Source organism: Hippopotamus amphibius, chromosome 14 (assembly GCF_030028045.1).
Source record: "Hippopotamus amphibius kiboko isolate mHipAmp2 chromosome 14, mHipAmp2.hap2, whole genome shotgun sequence".
NCBI lineage: Eukaryota > Metazoa > Chordata > Mammalia > Artiodactyla > Hippopotamidae > Hippopotamus > Hippopotamus amphibius.
This window is the reverse complement of record NC_080199.1, coordinates 2872436-2898909: the sequence shown is the minus strand read 5'-3', so window position 1 is coordinate 2898909 and position 26474 is coordinate 2872436. Positions and strand designations below refer to the sequence as shown.

The window sequence follows — 26474 nt, the reverse complement described above, 5'->3', positions numbered from 1 at the left end:
GGCTCTGCAGCCCTCCACGTGTCAAGGGAGCAACGGAGATGACGTGACATTCTGCAGGTCAAGGGCAGCAGTTTTCGGCGACACCCGTGACAATCGCCACTTTCAGAACCCTGAAAACATATAAAATCGGGGCAGCCTTGTCGGGAATTGTTCTGACACGTGACGTGTACTGTGAGATTGTTTTGCTTCTTGTCTGTTAACAGCACAGGGGCCGGAACGCCTCTTTTATCAGTTCCTTTCCTTTCTTGTGTGTGTGTGTGTGTGTGTGTGTGTGTGTGTGTGTGTGTGTTGTTCAGGGCAGCCTCGTTGCCGGACACGACAGCATCGTGGTAAAGAGAGTACGTTTGAAAAGAAATCTGCCGAACCCTTGACCAGTCTGGACCCGCTAGCATGCCTATGTGAATTTTTGGTTAGAGAAATGCAAGCTCAAGATTAAGGATAGCAGAGACGTTTGAGCTTGTAAATAGGATCAAAGGCGTTTGCAATTTGAAGTACCTACATAAACATCTACAGAGAGAAGATTAAACAAGTCTGTTAAAGGTAAAAAGGGATATTCACCCCCTTCCCAGACCCCGCCCCTCCCACCTCCCTCCCACCCCCAATACAGTTGATGGTTTTCCAAAGTAGGTTGCTTCAGTTACATACAATAATCACTATTTATCCATCCATCTTCAAAGTCCAATCTCAAATTTCATCTCTGTTGAGAAACGTCAGTCCCACACTGGGGCTCTGTCTGTGAGTAAACACGCAGGTACCTGGGCTGGAGTCCGACAGGGAGCTGTGTACTGGGCCTGTTTGATAAGGCAGATGACCGCGCTGGAGACTCCGTCAGCAGAGGTACCCAGAGGTCCTGCCGGCCCCCGACCACGCCAATCCGGTTCACCTGGAACTGAGGTAGGACGGTGGTAGTTTTGAGCGGATGCCAGTAAATACCAGATTTTACCACTTTAATGCGAATTGGTAGAATCTCCTAGCATGCTGAGGGTTACATCTGCTTTGCCAAAAATCAAAGTTAAGAAGAAATTAAGACACTGGCCACAAGGGAAAAGGCCGATGAAAACATCCGATTTTCTTGTGAATCACTCCTTCCTTTAATCTTGTCGAAAAACAAAACACAACCAGCACAAGGATGAATGCCCCCTGCGGGAACGAGGGAGAGAGGCGATTCCATGTCTAACACAGATGCGTCCACACGTGGTAATTGCTCAGATCCAAAAGGAAATTGTAAGCAGCTTCAGATTTTAAAAAAATGCCGAGCGTCTTCTCTTCATGTTTTTCTCAGATGTGTGTCGTCACGGGGGTAAAGCCAGGCAGGTCTTCACTCTGAAAGAGGAAGGAGAGACGTCAGCAGGACTGCTGTGCACACAGAGCTGTCCTAGAGCAGGGGACGAGGTCCCTCTTCACCTGCCTTTACCATCTCTGTCACTTTCAGGAAATGGTCCACTTTGGGAAGCAAACTTTTACTCATTCCGTTTTCCAGAGACAAGTTCGATGGGTAAACTCCCATCCGGTTTCCCTGGAAGCAGGGCTACCACTGGGTTTACAGTGAGTCATGAGGTCCATAAAGGGAGGTTCACTTCATGTTTTCAACGCAAGAGAACCCTTCACGCTTCCACCCTTGGGAGAGTGGCTGTGCGACCCGGCCACGGCCCCCTAACTGCCCAGGTCTCGGTTCTTCCGTGTGGACGGAGGAGGAGAAACCACTGCCTTGCTCACAGGGCTTCGGAGAGCATGAAAACCACGCCATGTGTCACGGCATATCGTCAACCACACGGATTATGTAAATGTGTGTCACAGTAAGAAAGCGGGAGAAGTCTTACGTCCACACCTCTGCCCTCGGAAAACCCTCCCCGTGGGATGCTCTATCCTGTTCCTAAAATGACCCACGGTTCTGACACCCGCTTCCGCTGCCGACGGGCCCCCTCGCACTGAGCTGGCAGGGCCCTCACCAGCTCCAACTGCTTCCCCCCTTCTGGGCTGAAGGATCAAACGTCCTTAACTTTTTCTCAGTTCTTACGTGTGTTCAGCCTGGATGTGTTTGTTCCTTTTTTAGGGGGCAAACCACCTGGAGAGACGGACATTTCACAGCATACTGCCTTTTTTTCCCTTTTTTAAGGCTCTTCGCTTTTTAACAAAAATGCCAAGTTGTTCATCACCCCCCTATGCTGGTAACTGCTCAGTTACACGCGTGCCGGGTGGGTCACACCCTGCCGTTAACAGAAGTGTCTTCCTTTGCAGCTGTAGTTACTTAACCTGCATTTCTGAATATTCCTTTAAAATCACTTAGAATTCTGAGGCTTGGCTCTCACCAAACTCCCGGATGTGCTTTTCTGTGAATCTACTTCTTTTCTGTTCCTCGTGCGTGCAGAGGGATAATCCCAGCAGGAGAGAAATTTCCAGGGTCCCACAGCCAAGAGTGACCACCTGCTCTGTAGCCAGGCGGTGCCCAAATAAGAGCCTGTGCAGACACGTGTTGTTTACACACAACACAAATACTGTATCTTTTCATGACTTTTTCAATAGTTCCCTACCATGTGACATTGAGGCACTGCCACTTTATTTTACTGTTTTTAAAAAAGCTTATGTCCTTTAAGAAATTTAACAGGTAAACTTTTCAGCATATGCAATTCAATGGAGAGCAGGGCCCCAAAGCACCTCTGAAGGAAAGATGTGTCTCCAGCTATTTCATTTGTTATTGTGATTTCCGGTCCTAAGAGCCTCCAGTGAGTACCTGAAGGTTTACACCCCTTAAATACAGCCATTTGCCGAAGTCCACCTGGACCTGTCTCACCCTAAATGAGTTTGCATTTTGTCACTCAGGCCCTGATTGTGAGAAAATCCCGTGGCCGCCCAAGAGGTAGTTCAGACCCTGGAGGTCCACTTACAGAAGGATTTCTATTCAGAATTTATTTTATTTTTACACAAACGATTAGCTAAATGTGGCTACATTGTCCTTGTTAACGCTAAACTTCATTACCTAGAAAACAGCTAAGCAAGTTCTTTAACCCACAAACTCAAACACACAGTCATATAAACGGGGGTAAATTATTGCTGAAGGAGGTACTTTCCTTTACCATCTGCAAACTCACAGGGCCATGGACAGTTTCGCTCTGTTTTTAAGGATGCTTTACTGCTATGAAATAACTCCTATCATTAGACTTTCATGAGTTCTAATCAAGTTGAATGTGTACCTTTATTTTTTTGAAGTACAAACAATTGTCAAAACCTTAATTTCTAAGCATTAGCATTATGAAAGAAAAGAGCAGCTGAGAGTCAAAGAAATAATTTATGCATGTATATTCACACCATGACCTTTCCACACTATTTCTAATTCTGCTCTGGTGCTGGGCCTCCGCGAGGCACACAGGAGGATGAGGAGGAAGAGCGTTTTCCCGCCGGAATGGGAGTCACGTGACGGCTGTCTTCCGGGCAGGGAGGGCAGCAGTTCTTTCAAAGGTGCGCTGCCCTCTGCAAACACCTGCGTTCTGAAGGATGCTCAGCTGCGGCTACCAGCAAAGGGGGAAGAAAGCCCTTCAAGGGTGCAAGAGAAGTGCAGGCCGTCAGCCGGCAACCCAGTGACACAACTCAATGAGGGGACAGTAAGGAACACCGTTCCCTAAGATGCTAAGCCGTGGCCCAAGCAACCCCAGGGCTTCCATGGAAGGCAAGGGGCAGGGATGTGGTCCACACATGGCCACGGAGAGCCACGGATGACTGAGGAGGGAGGCTGACCACCCCCCCACACACACACGTGAGCACACACACGCCATCACAAAGAGAGGGGTCTGTTCACAGCACTCGGGAAGGATGTAAGCAGGCTTAGGCCAGGGAGGCCAGAGAGAGGACAGCCAGCAGCTCAGAGACAGACGTCCAGGCGAGCGCTGTGCAGTGCCTCAAACACATATTTAAGTGTACAGATGTGCCCTGGAGCCAACCCAGCGACACAACGTGGATGCGATCTGTCTCCTACTGGGTCAGACAACAGCGGCCCTGTAGGGACACCTCCTGTCACAGCAGAGAGCCTCCGCATGGCCCCGGGAACTTCAGTCCATGCCACCCACTTCACACTTCACCTGTCACCGAAACCCCGAGGGTTCACCCCCGACTCACGCGGAGATCCTCCTGCACACGCCCCGGCAAGAATCATAACCTAGGATCCTCAGGAGGGGACCGGCGGGAGGAAAGGGGCAGGGGGACCACTCGGGGAAGATGCCTGAGATACAGGGTTCAAGTGCACCGAGTAAGCAGGCTCTCTGCAGGCAGGTGAGCAGCCGGACAGCGGGGCCTGGTTGGCCACTCAGGAACCACCCCTCACTCCTGTCACTCCATCCCACATCCCATACCCTGCACCCTGCATCCCGCATCCCGGGGAAGAAGGGGCTGGAGGCAGGAGCTGGGACCTAGGAACGTGAGCCCACTTTTGCCTTTTATTTATTGACTTTTAAAGAAAGTTAAATCACCCCCCGCCCCGCCCCGGGCAATTACGGTGGTTCAGGCAACTAGAAAAAAACAAATCTCTATCACCACTAGCCCATCACCCTAAACCTTTAAATATTTATGCTTCGTAACCATGAGATTCCAGCAAATTTTTATTTTATTATCTACGTTAACTCTACTAGAGGCAAAGAACAAATGATTAATTGTATGATGGCTCCGCAGTGAACATCATTAAGATGGGAGACAGTCTCTGAACTGAGGGGGGGCAGGGGCCGCCAACACAAAGAAACACGGCCAGAACCACGTGTCGTTCCTGAATACGATTACGAGGCGACATACACAAATTCTGACTCTGCCCCATACGCACCACATCTAAAATAATTTAAACTTATCGATACACATCAGATCTGTCATATAATTACACACCGTACTGCTCTGTAGCTTAGACCCTGCTTTGTAAAGAAACTATTCACAGACGCATCGATGGAGAGTGACTTGATTAAAAAAAAACTTTCAGGAAAAAGACTGACGTTGTTCCACACAGTACGTTTTGCAGCCCAGGTGTCCCCACCGTTCCCTTTGTGCTCTGTGACACATGACAGATGACATTCCTATAAGGGATACAGTCCCTTCTGCTCTTATCATAACTCTCTGGGGACCAGCGCTAACTCTGCTCTTTTCTCTTCCATTTAAAAGACCAATCAGAATGCAAATGAGCACGAGTGTTGTCAGCAAAGGCCCCACCTCCAATTTGCTCTATTTTACAAAAAAAAAAAAAAAAAAGAAAGAAAAAAGAAAAGAAAAGAAAGAAAAAGAAAACACACCAATCACTGAAAAACTCCGTCCTTGAGCCAAGCGGGAAGCTCCCTCGCCGCGGACGGCACGGACATCAGAGCACAGACTCATCACACCACCGCTGACCTGGCCTCCAGGATTCCAAACACCTTAGTGGAAAATGCAGTGAGCATCGGGTCGGGTCGAGAAGGTTTTAGAAATAAACCAGGTAAACGTGCTCTGGCAAATAAACTCAAGCAGCATTCTGGGAGCATGTTCTGACTCACGGCTTTTTGTTTTGTTTTTTTCAATGATTTCTTATGATTATTTGGGTTTGGATGTGGACAGAGCCTCACGCGGGGCTCACGTGGTACAGCAGGAGGGAACAGGGCCTCACAGGCCTTTGGGGGGCAGCCCTGGACAAAGCAGAGCAAACCCACGCAGCAGGTACAAGTGGCTTCATGGTTTCAGGCGGGTCTGAATGAGGAGCCGTGCAGACACTTATTTGTATGACAAAAATAAAACATTATACTTCTTAAAATTTAAATTTAAATTTCTAGCAGCAACTACGATTAAAAATATATAAATGAACCCTCTGTTGAGCCCAAACATGTCCTTCAGCTTCATTGAGACTTTTTATGTTAAACACAGAGTGACGGGAGAAAATAAACTTTTCAGTTACATGAGGAATTCCTAGAAGAGTCAATCTGATAGTTCAGTATCTCCTCACTTTACTAGAAGCAAAAACACTCTTAGAATATACAAAAAAAAAAAAAAAAGTAAGGTTGGGTGTGATAACAGACAAGCCAGGGGTTCTAAGAAAAACGGTTACTTGAACTTCTCAAGTGGGAAAAAAAAACTTAAAAGGAAAATATGGAAGCACAGGGTCCCCAGGATGAACGGGTGCAGTAAGTGACTTTACCAACCCGACTCGTGAAAGATTTAGAACCTTCCTGGAGGTGAGCTCATCGTTTCCACTGACAATTAAAATCTTTTCATCCTGAATACTTGTTATTAAAGACATTTCCCAGCATCAAGTTGCAACTTGATGTTAATGACACTGCGTGAAACAGGGCAAGACAACCAAGTTTTCACAGGAGGCTGGGGTGAATAAAAGGCATCTCTCCTTCTTTAGCTCCTGCTTCATCCTTCACATAAGACCTTGTCTTAATCACCAAAGACTGGAGCCAACCAGGTGTCCTAGACTGTCTGCTGCCACACCAGGGAGGTGTGCCTGGTGACGACCTAGAGGGGTGCGACAGGGAGGTGGGAGGGAGGCTCAAGAGGGAGGGGATACTGGGATATATGTATACGTGTGGCTGATTCACTTTGTTGTACAGCAGAAGCTAACACAATACTGTAAAGCAATTATACTCCAATAAAGACGAAAAAACAAATTTCCCCCCATTGTCCAAATTTCCCCCACAGCAATCACATGAACTTTACAGTGAATAGCCTACACCAACTTTATGTTGTAATACACTTAAATATTCGTTCTTTTTCTGTTTGTTATTTAAAAGCCTGATGTGAGCAACCTATAAGCTACTCTCCTACGGCAAGAGCTTTCCAGCATCACAGGAGAAAAATGATTGATGACACTCCAACGCAAACACCCGAGAGGCGAAGGTACCCCTCAATTGCTGGTGGACCCTTCTCTTCAATCATGAGACGTTAGACTTCTTCTAGGTAAAAACCAGATGAGGGAGCCTCAGTGACCTGCTCGCTGCCTCGGAGCTGATCAGCAGGAAAGGATACCCCCCAAACTCTCCCAGAACGTTCCTCACTGCTGCACGCGGGCCGTCACTGCCCATTTCTGCAAATAAAAGACGGGAGGGACGCGGGAAGGAGGGAGAGGAGGTCTGGAACTTCCACTCGGGTCCTGGAGTTTCAACCTTGACACAGTGCCATCGCTGTCTGTAAATTCCCCAAAGACACCAAACCCACAGACCGTGGACTTCTGCCTCCTGCATCTGTCTCCCCTGATGGCCGAGCGGCCGGACCGCCTCGGTCCCCAGCGTCCAGCACTTGCCTGCTGGGTCCTTCTCGAGGCTCTGATGAGTCCCACTGACACAAAAACCCATGTGGCTTACGCCATTCCTCACAGGCAGAAAAGCCAAATAAAATCTTCTAAAGGAGCACACGACTTCAGGACTGCCTGAGGCCCAGGAGAAAAAAAAACCTTTGTCGCCTCACAGGACCGTGGCCTTCTAAGAGAGAGGTCATCAAAGGATGGCCAAATCGGGCCTTTGCCTTTCTCTGGAAGTAAAGTTTAATCGGAACACAGCCACGTTCACTCACGTGGACACGGCCGTCTCTCACTCTCACAGCGGAGTTGCGTGAGGGTGACAGAGCCGCTGTGCCCCGGGGCACGAGGAAGGCAAGGAGGGGGAAGAAGGGGAAGTTTGTGGAAGTCACAACATATATTTCCACCTGAGTGTTACACCTGAAGACTAACTGATACCCCCTTTGCCAGGTACCGGCAGGCGTGCATGCTTTAGAGATGCAATCCCATCGACTTAAAAGCCTGCTCTCCTGTTACACACCCGTTGGAGGAGGAGGAGGAACCAAGTCACGAAATCATTTATGAAGCTGGCACACATGCCTGGGATTAGTTTTCCCTACTTTCCTACTTGATATTCCATGCATAGCACCACAGAACCGAACACATCTGATAATTACGGAATACATCCCACAATACCGCTCTTTCAACTTGAACAGAAGTTACACACATGAGATCTGCAATTCAAAAAGGGTCCAAATCTTTTCCCTTTTTTGAGTCATTTGAGACTTTGACTATAAGCATTAGGTTCCCACCCTCTGAAACAATGAGAATATTTGGGCTACATGATAGAACTTGCATTAAAATTGCAAATATCCTATGAACGGTGTAATTCTTCCCTCGGGTGTATATTTTTGTACACCATAGAAATGTTTATATTGTGTCTATCTGAGGTCCTCAAACCTAAATATTAGAGTTTTGCTATAAAGTTAAGGGAATGTAGAATAACAATTTATTCAAAATATATTCCTCCCCAAATAGCCTGTTATATATTATTTCAAATGAAGCATTCTTTCCTTCAAATCTTTAAATGTTTGAGAGTTGCTACTGGGTTCTTTTCATTTTATAATTTGATACCTTTTTTGCTTTTATTATTGAAACTGAAATAAGCATTTTCTGGAAGTCTGAAATTATGCCAAATACAACTCAAATCCCCTCTAGAATATCACTGAATAGGAAACAAACTTATGAGTATAGTTAAAAAGGTACACATTCAGGAATCTGAAATATATGCTGGTTTATACATAATGATAATGCAATAATTTGGAAATGCAGTAAAAACAGGAGTTGTGAAGTGCTTGTTTGTCATTACAGGAAAAAAGGAAAAAGAAAGGATTGAAAAAAAGGGGGAACATATTCTGACCCCTGCCACCCCCCAGCCAGTGACCTGAGCTGTCTCCCTGCCCTGGGCGCACACCCAGGGGCCTGTGCGTAAATTCCCTCCCACCAACGCCGCCTCCCTAGTACGGATGCCAGCATCCTGTCTCAGGGGGGAGAACACACCTTGCGCGGGCGGGCACCTGGCCTTAGACTGAGAGGTAGGATCTGCCCGCAAAGTGGAGGCTGAGGCCTGTGCCCTTTGCCTCAGCACAGAGGGACAGCCATTCCCACCCGCAGCCGTCTCAGGAGCCTTCCTGGGAGCTCAGGAAGAACACAGGGCCACCGTCCTCACGGCTCAAGGACACCTAAGTGTGGACAGCCACTGGCCTCGCCAGAGTCGGGGTCCCCAGGCCCAGCAGCTGGCACCCACCAAAGTGTTCCCTCTCACGAAAATGGGGACATGATTCTCCTGGCCTGGACTCTCACTGGGCCACGGGGAAACCACCAAAAGAGATTTTATGCATAACATGCGCAACTAAGTAGTGCAAACAAAACATATATATATACACACACACATTGTTCTTTCACATACAGTGAAGCGGCCGCTGCTGCCAAGACGTGCACCTGGGGGCCGGGTCCTTCTGCCTTCTTTGCACACCTTTAAATGATGCACCCACGTGAGCACACCTCGTGTCGTGGACGACAAAGCCTTAAGCCGGGCAGCCCTGCGCACCGGGGATCTCTGAGCACATCTGCCATCGCGTCTTCTCCTTCATTCAAAACTACACCCATGAATGACATCACCAGCCACATCAACGTCAGTAAGTAAACAAGCCATGAATGCACAAACACGAGGGCAAACAGCTCTCGGGAAAAAGTGAATAAACTTGTCTTCATTGGATAGAAGCGGAACAGAAGCAGAATTGTTTTTTTGTGGGGGTAACCTTGGGCCATTTAAAGCTAGCAGTTCCCAGACACTGCCCAGAGCTCCCAGCCTGGACGCTTTCTGCACAACCCCCCATGTGTCTGCATCACCGGAGAACGCCTGCCTCCCTCTCCGCATCGCACGGCCCGCCACGCGATGCCGGCAGCCGGCGGGGCCCCCATCGGGGTCACACACCGTGGTGCCCCAAAACGCAGACAGACATCTGAATTCCTCTACGGCCAATGAGAGCAATTCACAGCCGAACAAAGTACCACTGATTGAAATTTCAGCAATGAAAAGTGGAACACACTGACTTGCAGACCATCTTTATCAAGTGCATTTGCTAAAAACCAAAGTACCACAGCAGCAGCAGATGGCCACGCCTTCCCAGGGAAGTGGGGCCGGGGCACCCAGTCTGCAGACGACCCGCCTCCACCCCCAGCGTCACAGCGCTGCAGACAGCACCTGAGCTGGCCCATGCACCCGTGTCCAGCCCAAAGGCCGAAATGTCTTTAAGTTCTTCAAAACGTGAGCCTCGGCTGGGTGGACCTGCTGAAGGGCACGTGTGCAGCCTTGACGAAGCTAACCTAGACATCCTTACTCACTCATTTGCGGGGAGGGACCCTGCACACCAGGGGCCCTGGACCTGGGATTTTCAAAGGCCCCCGGGAGATTCGCAGGAAATCTCGGCCCCCAGCCCCTCCTGGAGGGCCCAGGGCCACCAGCCGTCAGATACGGAGCAGGGAGGCGCCTGCGCTGCTTCCCGGGGCGAGGCCTTCACTCCCGGGGACGGAGGGCAGCCAGTCCTGTCCAGATGGCAACACACGGGGGACACCACTGGGACACCCCTGATCACAAACCCATCTCATCCTTCCCTCTTCCCTGGGTAGAAGGCAGAGGGCAGGACCAAAAGACCCAGCCACGTAAAGACAGCTTCCGAAACTGCTGAGGGCTTAGAAAGGGGGGACGTGACCAACTCGGTGTAAAGACGGCACTTCTTACTGACGGACACACGAAAACCTTCCCAGGCTCCAAAAGCTGGGCAGGGTTTCTTTACAACTTTTAAGAATGGATTTAAATGGACATGCCTTCTTAACCACCTCTTTAGGAATCAAAAGGACAAACTCCGGACCGAGCAGGCAACCGCTGAAAAGACCACAACGCCGCCCTCTACATCACACGCACGGTCCCACCCGCCCTGGGACAGCATCGCGCAGACAGAGACGATCTTCCAGAGGGATCACGTCCGCCTTTTCACATGCAGCAGCGTCATGACTTTGTGACACTCAGTCTAGATGAATTACTATAAAATAACTTATTTTCTCCCTGCTCCTGAGAGGGCAGCTGGCCGTTTTGTAATTTCTACTTGTTGTATCGAACGGAACACGAATGGGGCGTGGGCCGCAAAGTGACCTAAACAGCGCGTAAAGAGGCAGAGTAAACTTGCCCGTACTTTACACATCTTGCACAGATGTGACAAGACGGTGCGGGAATCCAGTTATTTACAAGTCTACACTAGCCATCTGCTTGTAGGGCGGGGCTGGCAGACACTGACCAGCCTCCCCGGCCGCGTGTCCCCGCCGAGACCCGGGGTGCCGGCACAAACACCCCACATGTGAACACGCAGTGCCCGCCCTGATTCCTTACACGTCAGAGTCTCAAGAAGCACTTTAAGAGACCCATGAGTGTGCGCGTGTTTCCTAAAATACACACTTGACAGAGAAAATGGAAATTTCACATTTGCAGTCTGGACGCAGTCAGGGCAGCCCCTACGGGAAGGAACAACTACTAATCCAGCTGAAATAAGTAATTAGGAGGAGATCATCATTCTTCTCTGGTTCTTTAAGACACCTCATCAGGTAGGCCATCATGTTTTTACGTATTTCAGAAAAATTAAGTAAAACTCAGCGTGCATTCTAAAGATAGACTTCAATCCATGTCAGGTCCTTAAAATGACATAAGCTACAAATAACCACACACAAGTCCACATACGAAGTGTGTGGTTTCCCCACAGACAGGCTACAAGGAGGGGAGCGTCTTTAACACGCGATGCACTAGCTTTTCTTGGTGTCTTACACGTTTAGCTCCAAACTCACCCCATCAGTGCTTTCCTGTTGCGACCCAATCTCCATGAAATATATGGAATAATGACTTTTCTATCATTTTAGTTTCCCAATCAGCTGAAGAAGGAAATCAATTTGCTGCAGTGCCTGATTTAGGGGTCCTTACAGGGAAGCACACTGTGCAGACGGAGGCCCTAGGGAGGGATTTGGGAGTAACCAACCCAGTCTCTCAAAGGAAGGCACTGGGGTACCCAGAAGACACAGAACCAGGTGGCACGAGCAGATCGGAGCACAGCTCCCTACAGCCCGGAGGAGGCTTTCCCAAGGCCCACCGCTAGACCTCTTCACCCTCAGGTGGTTCCTCTGAAAAATAACCTCCCTCCTTAGAGGTTCTGAGGATGCGATACCACTTATACATGTTTTACAAATTATAAGGCGCTTCACAAATCCATCTGTGTAACTGAGCACATAATTCTACAACTAAACACTTGTGCTTTGATGCCACTGTTTACCTTGTGACAATTTCCCACTGCCTTCCCCACCTCAATGACACCTCAGCATCTTTCTTCCCCCAGAAAACTTTTAGGTCTTTTTCACCTTTTATATACTATTCTTGAGGAAGAAAGTCAAGGGTTGACATATACCACACTAAGTAAAAAAATGATGCTATGGAGAAATGATACGAAAAGCTGTTAAACGCTGTGGTGTAAGAAACTGACCACTTTCCCTTTCTAGGAATTCCAGTTGTTTTAGCAGTTTAGGAGCTCTGGGCTGTACCTCCACCTCTGCTCTTTAAACAAAATCAATCTGCACCCTCTAGTCCTTGCCCTGTTTAATCCTGTTTATTGCCTGGAGTTTCTAAAATATTATTTGCATAGTTTTTAAATTTAGTAAGAACATCCTGGTCTCTTTCCAAAACTTCTCCCCTACCTCACAATTCCCCCCATTGATCCATCAGTCAGTGCATCCATCCATCCGTCGGTCCACCCGCATCCATACATCTGTCCACCTCAAGCTCCGGAAGCCCTGGAGGAGGAAAGAGGCCTGGGAGGGCAGAGAACGGGTGTGTCACTCACGCGATGGGTTGGGAGGTGGCTTCTACAACAGATCTGGGAGTCCATGGGCATCAGGCGGTCAGTGACCTCAGCCTCTATTTTCAGTGGCTTGCTGTCACCAACAGGGGCCAGGCAGCCAGTGCTCCGTCCCGGGTCCTCCGAGGAGGCAGGTTTTCACAGACGGGATCCAGACCTCACTCAGGGACAGACAGCTGGGTTTATGTACACACACTCCTGACACAGCACATCAGCATCTTTACTCCCGTCCGCTTTTCCCCCTGCCTGGTAAGTGCTCCATAGAGCCAACACCCCCAGATGGGGTCCTCTGTACTTCACTTTCTTCTTACCCTGAGACGCAGTTTCATCACTGCATTCACTCCTGATTGGAGGACACGCATCCCGTTCTGTGTGCCCTGCACCGCTGGCCGACAGCAATGCTGGGCGGATGACTGGTGCGCGTGGCTTCTAATGGCAGGCGCGTGGCCCCGAGGCTGCCATCTGCTAGGAAGGAAGTGCCCTCTCCGCGGACACTGGAAAGACTGACAGCTCGTGTAAACACAGCCCTGAGTCACTGCCCAGAGCACGAGGCCATGGATTCCCGACTGCGTGTTTTTCAAACGTGGAGCGCTGTTGTGTGAACTGCTATGTTTGTTCACATCTTCCTTTACGCCTTTCAGAGGGGGTTGGAGTCACATCCTAGAAAGGCAGAGCCTTCCGAAGAACCATTTCTCATCCTCTGACAATGAAGGTAAATAATTTTTTCTTGGAAAAAAAAGATCTTAAAAACAAGAAGGGCATTGATGAAATGATCCTCTACTCAGAAGATCACCTCCTAGCAACCACTGATTAGTTACCTATGGGTCCTTAGGCAAATTCTAAAATTGTTAGTTTTCAAACACACGCATCATTAAACAGAGTGATGACTCATTGCTTAGGAAACGTTAACTGACTTCTTCACAATGAGGAAGAGAAGAATGTATCTTAAGGACCCCTCAAGGAAGGACTGAAAACACAGCCCCATCAGATGCCCGATCAGTGGCCTAGGGTGACCACCGGCAAAGAAAAGTGACTTCCATCTTCCCAGATCACAGAGGCCTTTCGACGTGAATTAGCCCAAGAATTTTCTCTCTTCCTCTTCTCCTTTCTTTTTCTTTTCCTTTTTCCTCTTTTTTTTTTTTTAACAAGTAAGTACATGATCTTGAATGCTTGCCAGGGCTTCCCCCTTCTGCCACATCAGTAAACACTGCCCACATGGGCGTCAGCTGTCTATTTCTCTGACTTACAACATGCTTCCTCATTTAAGTGTCTGCTTTCTTTCGTTGCGTCCACCAGCATACCCTGCAGTGTATGCAGGAAGCAATCTCCTGAAAGGCTCCGAAATAAAAAGACAAATAGCACTTCCACGAATAATAAATCATTCCAGAGGGAACAGCCCATATCTTAGAAGAAAGGTATTCATCAGCACACAAAGGCCCACAGAGACAGAGCACACCCTATGCTTTCCTGGTAATATTTACAAACAGCTCTACCCACTAATTAAATCAGTGACCTTGGAAAAGATGCCCAACCTCCCTCGTCCTCTGTTTTCACAACCTTAAAATGAGTTACATGAGACCCATGGTTCTCAACTCCTCTCTCTCAAAACGACCTTGTATTTTTTTTTTCCTGATGGCCACCACTTTGTGTGGAGAGAGTTTTCAAGTATTTGGAGTTGCAGGGGGTGGTATCTTAGTACAATATACAGTTTGCTTTACTAAAACAAAGACAGCTGGAGAAATATAAGTCTTCCGCTCTGCAGACAACTGGGAGTCCAGGAAGAAAGCCTGGGGCCCCCAGAAGAGATGACCAACCAACAACTGATTCAATCTAGAATTCACCAGCACCACGAGAGCCTCAAAAACAATACCAGATCCTGAGCTCTGCAAACTGGCAGGCGTGGAAACCACTTTAAAAAATGAGGGAGCTTTCTGACACTAACACAACACCGTAAATCAACTATACTCCAGTAAAAATAAAAAATTAAACACATACATTTTTAAAAAATGAGGGCGCTTTCCTTTATCCAGTCCAGTCTTCCTGCTCAACTGTCCCTATCTTACTCTGAATGTATAACGTGTGGAACAAAAGAGAGAGAAATTAAGTAACTACCACCAAGTGAAATAAAAACCCAACTGTTAACTTGAAAGTTGCCTGAGACGGGTCTACAGGGAAATCCCGAGGTCCCTATTGTATATGAGCTTCCAAAGCAGACAGTGCGTAGGACTTGGGGGAAATGGGATGCAGCGTCAAGAGCGCTGGCCAGGAGTCAGGTGGTAAGACAGCATCTTTGGGTGGTTCAACCCAGCACTACCCGTTCTGGCTCTGGGGTTCCTGGGCAAGTCACTGGGACTCTCTAAGCTGCAGGTTCCTCATTCCAAAAACGGGGGATCCAGGCGGCCCTGCCTGCAACACAGGGCTTATGGAGTATTACGTGAGACTCTACGTATGAAGGGGTCTTAACACTGTAAAGTGAAAAAACAACACTTGGAATTTTAAACACTTCTTTTGATGGAAAGGGGGGCGGGGCATGCAATTACCTGTCAATATTGATCAGAATAATGGTTACACTTTCATCATCTCATCAACTTTAGCAGCAGTCCTTCAAAATCATTCATTGTCCACCAAGCTCTGGAGATTGTTAGTTATAATTTGGAGGCAAAAGATGGGCAGATTTAAGTAACTGCCTTCGAATTTGCATAGAGAAAGCACGATGTTGCAGTCACAGATATTAACGACTGTGCACTGATTCCATGCAAATGTCTAAGTCATTCTTGAGCTGTACATACAGATTTTAACATTATTAAAATCTCTAATATAATGAACGCTATCATAATACCTATTTTTTTCACATTGGAAACATCAGAATTTGATACGACACCATCATAACTCACTCAAGTATTTATACCAATATCATGTGGATAGATTAAAGTAACAGTAAAAATATAGTTATACTTAAGGTTATAAAGTTTTAACATGGTTAGAGAACACATTATTGTTCAGTAATAGAGCCTCAATTATGGAAAAAAAAACCCACATCAAGCCTCTGGGAGCACAACTGGATGAGATATTATGAAATTACACACATATACACACAAACACATCACCCCCAAGTAGTAATTATTCAATATTTATTTCTGGAAAATTTGGTACTCTTTAAAATTGATACTAAAAAGCTCAGTATTTACAAAATGTTACATGTAATCATTCATCTTTAAGGTATATGATGGATCACAATATTTGATCAAATATTCCAAATTTCAGTAAAAGCATCATAAGCAAAGAATATTTTCTGAATCTCATCTATGGGCACAAATATCATGTACAGCATAAGAAACCTGGGCCGAGTTTGAAGACACGTTTGCCTGATCAACTATTACAAACTCTCTGGACAGGTAAAAGCAACTTGATGCAAATTTAATATTTCCTAGTCCAACTGGAAAGAAATCAGGGACTTTGCTGGTGGCGCAGCAGTTGGGAATCCGCCTGCCAATGCAGGGGACACAGGTTCAATCCCTGGCCCGGGAAGATCCCATAGGCCTCGGAGCAACTAAGCCTGTGTGCCACAACTACTGAGCCCACATGCCACAACTACTGAAACCCACGCACCTAGAGCCTGTGCTCCATGACAACAGAAGCCACCGCGCTGAGACGCCTGCCTGCGCACCGCAAGGAAGAGTGGCTCCCGCTCTTCACAACTAGAGAAAGCCCATGCGTGGCAACGAAAACCCAACACAGCCAATAAATAAATAAATTTTTCAAAAAATGAGAGAATGAAAAGAAATCAGAACCGCTAACTTGACCACTATACTATTTCTAAACATGCAGTCTGTTAGTTTTAACCCAATTCCATTTCAGCAGAATTCAATGAATCCAGTTCTGAGGCAATGAACTCAATTCAATGAGACCCCCAAGCACAGAAGTATCTTGTATGATTCGCACACACACAGCAAAGCGCTAGTATCCAACATAGATTCCAGCTCTCTATTCGGACCTTCTTCTGCGCCCTTTCCTCAGTGCACAGAGAACGTAAGTCTCTGCAGCTTCCCAGGAAGAAATGGGACAATCAGGAGCAATCACCAAGCTCAGCAGTTCCCTGGTCTTGAGCAGTGACTTCACCCATTCTCTTCAGAACAAAACCTACCACCGAACTCAGCCTACCATACTTGACCTTGAGTGTTCAGAACAATCACTGCCATCTTGAAGAACGCATTCAAATTAGTGAAATTAACACAGAACCTTCCCATTGAAATGTTTCTCTCAAAACCTATCACCTGATCAATGTGTTTATAATTGCTGATTTTGGAGGTTCAGAAAATTCCGTTGGGTAGATGAAAACGCCACCATTAAAAGGTCTTGCCCAACTTGCATGGAAGCACACATTCTGCTCACGTCTACAGTAAAGTCTGCAGAGAATTTACCTATTCCAGGGGCCCCAGTGAAGGCTGGACTGTGGGGGCAGGGCACGGTGGTTTCCTCCCCTCTGAGTTTTCCCCCACGTGCTGTACTTGGCAAAGCAGATAAAAGAGTCAAGGCACACTTTCCCTTAAGTTTCTAAGGTGAAATGGGAACACTTGATTCTGTGCAACCCAAAAAAAAAGCAAAACAAAAAACCCTCTCCACTTGCCAAATCTGATATCAAAAGTTAACCAGCTCTTGGAACTCTGCTTCTACAGAAATGCATTAGTGGGAATTTTAACAGAAAACCCGTTATCCCGGTGCTGGTCCTGAAACTTTTGCAAGTTCTTTTCAGAAAGAGATTCATTTTAAAACTAAGAGTTCTAAAGAGAACACAGCATTAACTATCTATTAAAATTCCTTTTCTGGGGAGGAGTGTGCCTGTGGAAGAACAAAAGAATCCAACGCTGGAGGTTTTCTGACCCAGTTTGACAACCAGGCAAATCAGAACAGTGCAGGAGTGATCACCCTTGTTAAATCAACCCCGAGGAGTGAAGCCCCAAGCCAAACAACGGGCAACTCAGCAACTAAAAGTTTAAGGGTTCTGTTTTTCTCATAATGCATCCCATAGTAAGAGCCAACACTGTCAGTCTGAAAAATCTGTATTCCAGTTACACATTTTCATCTTGACAATATCTCAACATACAACCACATCATAAAAGGTCATCAAAAAGTACGGTCCTGATCTAGTTTCGGGATTAGAATGCTATTTTTTAATTGTTACTTTAACTATGTAATTTAAAACACTACTTCATGACAATTGATAATTATCTATCTATGAAAAAAATAAATCTCAAGTGAAATAAAGAGGGGAAAAAACAATAGTTCTTGGAGACTGGAGTGAGACCAGCAACCAAAACAGAAAAGACCTGCATTTCTTAGGAAGGCACTGGCTGCGTGTTCGGGCAGCTATGAGCATTCTGGTGATTGTTTTTAATTTAAGAACACCCATTTACAAGAGTGTCTCTCCTGCATGCGCTCACGGCTTCAAGGGCACACGTTACCAGTGGCATCCCTGGATTTATGAGCACGCTCCTGGAGAGGAGCTGAACCTCTGTGGACGCGGACAACCTCCTGGGCCTCCTGGTGGCCCTGAGCACAGAAGCAGAGGGTTACAGGGACCCCATCTCACAGAAGGAGAAAGGGAGAGGGATTAAGTGGCTTTCCTCTCCTCGCACATGACTCACCAAGATCAGTAACTAGAAACCTGGTTTCCTGATTCCTGGGTTGGGGTTCCGCACACTCTGCTTCTTTCTCCGAAGTACTATTTTGGTAAAGGTTTCTCTTTCAATAAAGGAACTAGAACCAGTCATGTGACTTTCATTCAGGAAAGCCTGCGTGTGTTTTCATCAGCGCCCTAGCTGTCGGCTCCTGGGAACCGGGTGGGAGCAGGGCACATGGTTACCTTATTATGACAAGAGCTAGCCAACCAAAGCGGAAAAGCAGGCATGGCAGAAAAAATAAAGCGTGTGTGGTTTGTCAAGCCATCTCCTTGGAGTTCTACAAATATCCAGGTCCCTTGCCTTAAGACTTCAACAGACAATACTTTTAAGCATGAACTGTGACTGTGTTGCCCCTTCGCAAACAACTGTGTTGCTCTCTTACCCCCTGATTCTTTCACTGTGGGCTGAGAATACAGTCCCTTTATCGAACACATTTAAACACAGATGCTTTCGGGGTAATACTTATCTAATCTGCCTTGTGCATACACGTAAACCAATTTTAGAACAAAAACCCCACTAAAGAGGAATACTAAAATAGCATGGTTGATGGTATACACCCATCCATCATCCTAACAACCAATATATGAAGTTAATTTTAAAAAGCAGTTTTAAAGCACAATAAATTCAGCGGCATAGTTTCAGTTCCCAAACAACAACACTCTAAGGACTGGTTAGATTTTTCCATGTACGCACCCACGAAACACAGCGTGTAAGTAACCGCCTCCCTGCTCCCAAGTAAGGTGTATAAGGTAGAGTTAAATTTTTAACTGCTCTGGAGGAGCTACAAAGACATACACACATATTTGTGTGTTGATCTAGAGGCTACTAACTTGTTAATTGGCTCCAGCATTGAAACCCCACCCCAACCCGCAATGCTATTGGAAACAACCTCTTTGTCACCACTTATCCAAATACGAAACACTACCCAAGGGACCCCGAATGGTTCCGCTCCATTGTAACTCGTGAAGTTTTTTCCCGCGGAACCCCAGGAGCTGGGGATGGAAACACGGCCACTTCTGAGAGTCAGGGCAGCGCACCCAATGACTCAGAAAGTTCATTTCCCATTTTATCTTCAAAGAAATGCTATGCAGGTGTTCCTTGCATAAATCATGCTCCCAAAGAATCCTTATCGCCTGTGAACTTTTTATTTATAGGCATCACAAACAAACGTCTACACACAAATGTGAGTTAAACAAAAGAGGGTGTTCATTCTGGGTTTGTCCCTTTCTGGCTCCACAAAACAATTCTGCTTTCCCGTTAATTACGACAAGTCCCTCATCTTCCCTGTTCTACTGTTCTCTGTGCTCAAATCAGTTTGCTAGAAATCCATTTAGCATGTAGTCCCTTTTTAAAAAAAAAAACAACTGTGGTTCAGACACAATGGATCAATTGTAGTTGTCTGTTTTGCTTAAAAATAGTCTTTTTTTCCTTCTTAGGAGGGTGTTTACCAAAACGCCCACAGAGCCTTTGGACATCCAGCAGTCCAAAGCCATCTCTCATCTCTGTTCAGCCACCCTGGCACACACAAACCGCTGTTTTGATTTCAGAATCCTGAATCCTACAGGTTGAAAGGAATTTTATACTGGTAGGAAATCCGCAACAAAAACAAGCCACATCAGGCCTCTCACTAAATTTCTCTCTTGCCGTTGAACATTTTCCCGCATCTGAGAAGGGCATCGCCTCAGACATGAATCACGTTTCTGAATGTAGCGATTTTATCAGAAAGGCCTTGAATCCTTTCAGGTCTGGAGGCGCAGACTCCAGCTCGTTCTCCATGGCTGCGAGAGCCCCCTCCTAGGGCCCCCCCTCAATCCAGTCCAGGTTTTTCCCGCCTTCTCCACCAGAAGCAGTAAGAGGTGCTGTGTTCTCGGGCTGTTTTTCTGATTAGAATCAGATTTCAGCAAAACGCACTTTCATGTTCACTATGGCCTACACCCATTCCTGTGTGTGTGCGTTCTTCCCCCACGCAAGTCTAGCTATGCGGGCGTGTCTATCTGGTCTGCCTCCTGGACGGCACCTAACCATCCTTCCACTCCCAGACACACCAGCAATGTTTCAGACCCACCTATAGGGCTTAAGTAACTCCAAGCTAAGTGACCTTCAGCTGAGCGTTGTTTACAGGACACATCCTGACAACACCCAATTGGCTTCATTAGATGCTGAAGCACCACACCCCGATAGCTCTCTGTGACTCTTTTCATCTTGTATTCCATGGTTTTAACAAAAAAGCAGACAGCTTTTCCTGTACGGTATTATATATAACAGGGTATCCACCCGACAGCTGTAACTTTAGGTCCCATGGATACTAGAAAACATATGCTGGAGTTAGACAGCATTAGACGGTCTGTTTACTTTCAGAACAAAAGGCATACGGATCCCCAAGCCACCTCCAGGGTCACCTTGTAACCCCTGCAGCCTGCTGACCTCAGGCTAGCATCGAAGCACCGTTCACTACTCTGTGCTTTGCGCTTCCCACAAAGCCTCTGTCTTCCTGGCAGCCCCACACAGAAGCAGCTACAAAATTAAAAAAGAAACTCTCCTGAACCCACTCCCTTCCACCTCTCCTCCACCTCATCATTCAAAGCTTAAGGCAGTCAAGACGCGCCACCAGGTGCAAAGCAAGCACCCCTCCCTCCTTGTGGATCTATGATAAGACTGGAAAGAGTACTGGGTACCATCCCATCCAATTGTTCCTACAAAGACCTGTGTGTCCATCTTTCACTGTCTCCTCTGAAGCCCAGATTCACATCAGCTGGGCAATGGAAAAATGCTGAGGCTGGGCCCCGCCCATGGGTGGCTTTATACGACGGCGCCTGGCTGACCCCATAGATCATTTCTCAAACCTTTTCAGGGGGCCTCACGTGGGCAGGTGCTCCCAGAGATGGTTTCCAAACCAACAGCAGCAGCACAACCTGGTGGCGTCTCAGGAGGGCATACTGGGGGCCACACCCCAGACCCACTGCATTGGTATCTAGGGGTTCACCTAGCCTGGCCATCCGGGTGACTGCCAGGTGGGCTCAGGTTTGAGAACCACTGCTTGTGAGCTGTGTGTAAGCAGTGTTACCATTTTAGCCCCTGAGGAGAAAAGGACCGTCTCTGGTGGAAACTCTGCCCCAGTCGGTGTGTAAACTTCCAGTGGTTCACCGTTCCCTGCAGCGGCCCCCACAACGGATGTTCACTTCCTAAACAACTTTCAGGCCTGTTTTTATAAACTTTGAGTCTCAGCAAGAATCAGCTAGGCTGGGTTCCAGGAAAACAAAGAGCAAGGTGAAGGCTGTGTGGCGAGGGAGCTGCCTGGGAGCTGCCGGAGTTCAGGTCCCCTCCCAGCAGCAGTTTCCCACCTCTCAGATGGAGAAGATCTGCTGTGCCACCTCCCTGGGGGGGGGGGGGGGGAGGGGCGACCTGAGGAACCCGCCAGATGTTCACAGATAGGAAGAGGGGGAGAAAGAAAACAAACCAAAATCTCCCCAGTCGGAAGATTCAAGTTCAACTCAAAGATGACCTGAGTGCTCTTGGCAAGGTCTTTGGGGAGAGAGGACTGGACACGGACCAAAAGTGAAACAAAACAAGAAACCTGCGCCAACACTTTGGCATTTAGGTCAAGGTACCCAAGAAGGGAAGGGGCTTTAACCACAGATGCCCTCATGCCCCCACCCTTCCTCCACCTGCCACAGGGGCCTCACCTTTCACAACCGTGGCCTCTTTCAGGTGATGCGTCAAGAAGTCGATGCTGGCGTAGGTGTTGGCCGACGGCAGGGCCCCAGGGCCCGGCCCCCCACACACCCCGGCGGTGCTGCCGGCCCCCACCGCGCTGATGAGACCCCCGAGGCTACGGGTCCGGGCCCAGGCGCTCTTGTCTCCCGACTGCGGATGCGCATGCTGCGGCGGGGGCGGCGCCAGCCCCGGCTCGTCCCTCACGTCGATGGCGATGTAGTTGAGGCCATTCTGGAAGCCGGCAGAGGTCTCCCGGCGCATCGGGGAGCTACTGCCCCCGGGGCAGCCGACCAGGCCCCCGGGCTGACTCGGTGTCCAGGGCCGCGCCTGCTGGGGGAGCGGCGGCTGCAACTGGCGGGGGGACGTGGGGGGCTCGTCGCCCCCACCCAGGACGCCGCCGCCGCCCCCTTCGCTGCTCTTCCTGAGAGAGACGTTCTCCACCGAGGCCGAGTTGTGGCGCTTGGGGTTGTGGGCGAAAGACGGGGACACAGGCGTCACAGTGGTGGTCGAGGAGAAGGTCTCGGAGCTGTGGCGGCGCCGGCCCCCCTGCGGGTCCGCGCGGATGACCTTGGCCCCGCGGTGCGGGTCGGGGGGCTGGCCGGCCTGCAGGAAGGCCTCGACCCCCGACACCTGGTCCATGAGGCTCAGCCTCTTCAGGCCGGACACGGGGCTGCTCACGCGGGCACCGTCGGGCTTCGGGGGCGCCGCGATCGGCTGCGGCGGGGTGGCAGCCACGCCGAAGGCCATCTCGGTGTAGTCGCCATTGTCCCCCGTCCCCGAGGAGGCGGAGGAGGCCGCGCCAGGGCCCTGGGCCGGGGGCGCCGCAGGCAGGCGGTACAGCTCCCCGGGCGGGGGCGGCGGGGGCGGCGGCTGCAGGGCCGAGCAGGGGGCGGCCGGGCGGGGGGGCAGCGGCGGGTACGCGGACGCCTCGGGGGACAGCAGGGCGTCCAAGGAGCCCACGGGGTCCGCGCCCGGGGCGCCCGGATGGGGTGACTTGGGCGAGCTGAAGTCGAGGTTCATGTAGTCGGAGAGCGGGGAGCGCTGCCGGCTGTCGCCGCTCGTGCCCGGGGTGCCCGAGCCCAGCGACGAGGCCGGGCTGCTGGCGGACAGCAGCGACGACGACGAGGCGGCCGAGGCCAGCAGCGGCGGCGCGGGCGGGGACAGGCGCGCGCCCGCCTCGCCGAAGTCAATGTTGATGTACTCGCCCGGGCTCTTGGGCTCGGGGGGCAGGGGGTACTCGTGCATGCTGGGCAGGGCCTGCAGCCCCTCCAGGGACAGGCGCGTGGGCCGCACGGCCCGGCAGCGCTGGCCCAGGAAGCCCTCCGGGCGGCCGATGCCGCTGCCGCCCGGCCTCCGGGGCGAGGGCACCGCCGGGTGGGGTGGCGGGGGGTGGCCGCCGCTGCCAGCTGGCCCGGCCGCGAAGGCGATGGCCGGCTGCGTGGACCCCGAGCCGGCCGTCGACTCCAGCCGCTCCTCCTCCAGGATGCGCCCCACGGGGGAGCTCATGAGCACGTACTGGTCGTTGTCCCCGTTGCAGGTGTAGGGGGCCTTGTAGGAGCGCGGCAGGGAGCTGTGGCAGTAGCCGGGGACGCCCCGGAGCATCTCCCCGGCGCCGCCGTGCAGGGCGGCCGCGAAGAAGTCGGGCGGGGTGCCCGCGGCGCCCGCGTCGCTGGGGGACATGTTGAGGTAGTCCCCGTTGGGAAGCAGCTTGCTGTCGGCGCTCTCCACGGACAGCTTGGAGCCGCACCACATGCGCATGTAGCCGCTGTCCTCGGGGGAGCTCTCGGCCGGAGAGCTGGTCTTGTAGCTGGCCGCGCTGCCCGGGAAGGCCCTGCTGGCCGCAGACACGGGCGTGGGCACCACGGCTCCCGCGGGGGGCAAGGCGGCGGCGGCGGCGCGCGGCTGCAGGATCTGCTTCGGGGCGGACACGCTGGTGGGGCTCATGGGCATGTAGTCGTCGCTCCTGCAGCCCCCGCCGCCACCGCCCCCCGGGAGGGCCACGCCAGGCGTCATGGGCATGTAGCCGTCGTCCGCGCCCAGGTTACTGCTGGAGCTGCGGTGCGACCCGATCTCTATGTCGCCGTAGTCCTCGGGGTAGGGGTGGTAGGCCACCTTGGGGGAGGACGCGGGGCAGGACGGGCAGAGGCGGCCTGAGCTGCCGGAGAAGGTGGCCCGCATCAGCGTGTACTCATCCAGGGAGGCGGAGGAGGGCTGGGGCACCGGCCGCTGCCGGGCAGGGGTGGTCAGCGAGTAAGTCCTCTTCCGCAGCCCTCTGTCCCAGTCCTGGGCGCCGTCCCCGGAGACCCTGCGGTAGGGGCGGCCGCAGTGGCTCAGGGGCCGGTCCATGCTCATGTAGCCGTACAGCTCGCCGCCGCCGCCGTCCCTGGCCGGGGGGGTCTCGGCGATGGACTCGGGCGTGTCGCTCCTGTGGCCGCAGAAGGCCCTCAGGTCGCCGGGGCTGGAGCCGTACTCGTCCAGGGACATGAAGCCGGGGTCGCTGGGGGAGCCCGAGGCCGAGGCGCTGCCGCTGGAGGGCCGCTGGGGGTGCAGGGCGTGCGGCAGCTGCGGGTGCGCGCCCGGCGGCGGCGGGTAGGAGCCCGAGCCGTGGCCGCTGCTGGACGACAGGCTGCCCGGGCTGGTGGCCGCCGGGGGCGAGCGCGCCACGGGCATGGACATGGAGCGGCTGTGCTGCAGCGCGCCCCCTGCCGCCGCCGGCGCCGCCTTGCCCGCGCGGCCGCCGCAGCCGCCGCTCAGCGTGTGCGAGCGGCTCAGGGGCGCGCGCACCGGCCCCGGGCTCAGGGGGCTGCCCGCCACCGACCCCGGCCGGCCGCCCCCCGCCGCCGCCGCCGCCGCCGCGCCGCCGTCGCCCTCGCTGGCCGTGCGCACCCGGCACGAGCTGCACTTGGCGGCCGGCGGGGTGGCGGCCAGGCTGTCGGTGCGCGAGCGGCGCACCAGGCCCGTCTGGCTGGGGGGCAGGTTGACCAGGTGGTGGTGGCGGCGCGCGCCGGGGACGCTGATGGGGTGCGTGGCCGACGAGCCGGACGACTGGCTCTTGCTGCGCGGCCGGAACTCGAAGAGTTCCTTGAGCGCCTTCATGGCCTCCAGGATGGTCTCGTGGATGTTCTGCGCCACCACCGAGTCGTCCGCCTGCATCCACAGCTCGCCGGGGCCCGTGACGGCCGAGCGGCCCACCTCGATGAAGAAGAAGCTGTCCGAGTGGCCGCAGCGGCGGATGTTCATCAGCTGCAGCGTCACCGACGGCTGCTCGCAGTTGAGCTTCACGAAGCCGATGGTGCGCGCCGACAGGCACAGGCGGTACACGCCCGTCAGGTTCTTGCTCTGGCCCAGGCCCTTGGGCTTCAGGTTCACCTGCCACACCTCGCGGTAGGCGGCCGCGGCGGGCGCCGCCAGCCCGTAGCTGTCCTCGGCCGCGGCGGCGCCGGCCGAGCCGCCCAGGGCGCCGGGCAGGGAGGCGCCGCAGGACGCGGCAGAGGAGGCGGCGGCGGCGGCGTTGGCGGGGGGCGCGTCGCCGGCGCCGGCGCGGCCCTCGCTGACCAGGTCGGTGAGCGCGCGGTACCAGCCCTCCTGCTCCTGCTCGTTCTCGGCCGCCACGGCGAAGTACTCGTCCTTGGTGTAGAGGGCGATCAGGTACTTGTGCTTGGCGTCGGCGCGCTTGTGGATGTTGAGGCAGCAGTCCAGCGCGATGACCCGCTTCGGGGCGGCCGCCTTGCTCCGCCACTTCTTCTCGCTCTCGTAGTACTCGAGCCGCGGCGGCTGCGGCGCCGGCCCCCCGCCCGCTGGGGCCGCCGCCTCGTCGCCGCCCGCGCCGGGCCCGCGCAGCACGAAGAAGCGCTTGTGGCCGTGCTTCTGCTTGCGCAGGTAGCCGCTCTTGCGCACGCTGTGGTGGTTGTTGTTGTTGTTGTGGTTGAGGCCGGGGCCGTCGCCGCCCGCCGGCCCGGGGGGCCCGTGCCGCGGCGGGCTCGCCATCGCGGGCGCTTCAGGCCGCGCCGCCCGGCCCGGCTTGCGGGGGCCCGGGGAGCGCAGGGGGCGCGGGCGCGGGCGGCTCCCTCCCTCCCGGCGCGCCCCCCGGCTCGCCCGCCGGAGCCCGCGTCCCCCGGGCCCGGGAGGGGGCGAAGGCTCGGGGAGGCCCGCGGGGGCCGGCCGCGCGCGGCGCCCTCCGCGCTCCGCGGCGCCCCGAGGATGCCCGGCACGGGCGGGGGCCGCCCCCTGGCCCGGCTGCCCGCCGCCGCTGCCTCCCGGGCCCCCGGGCGGCGCCGGGGGACGCGCGGGCTGGGCCGGGAGTCGGGGTCCCCGAGCCGCGGGGCCGAGCCTAAGGCGCGCGCGGCCGCACCGGTCCCTCCACCGCGCCGCGCTCCGGGGCGCCGCCGGGCTGTGCCCGGGCACTCGGGG

General features: G+C 52.2%; 1 protein-coding gene across 1 annotated transcript; it reads right to left on the bottom strand.

Annotated features, from left to right (window-relative positions):
* Window positions 1–240: 240 nt before the first annotated feature.
* Window positions 241–26274, bottom strand: IRS2 (insulin receptor substrate 2). The gene is made up of 2 exons (XM_057707315.1): window positions 22034–26274; window positions 241–1323 (listed from the first exon to the last, which is right to left on the bottom strand). Exons 1-2 carry the CDS (start codon window positions 26049–26051, stop codon window positions 1319–1321), a joined length of 4023 nt encoding a protein of 1340 aa, XP_057563298.1. The 5' UTR covers window positions 26052–26274; the 3' UTR covers window positions 241–1318.
* Window positions 26275–26474: the final 200 nt, after the last annotated feature.

Bases quoted from the DNA above. Each gene is read 5' to 3' on its own strand.
- IRS2 (XM_057707315.1), bottom strand. From the start codon at position 26,051: ATGGCGAGCCCGCCGCGGCACGGGCCCCCCGGGCCGGCGGGCGGCGAC.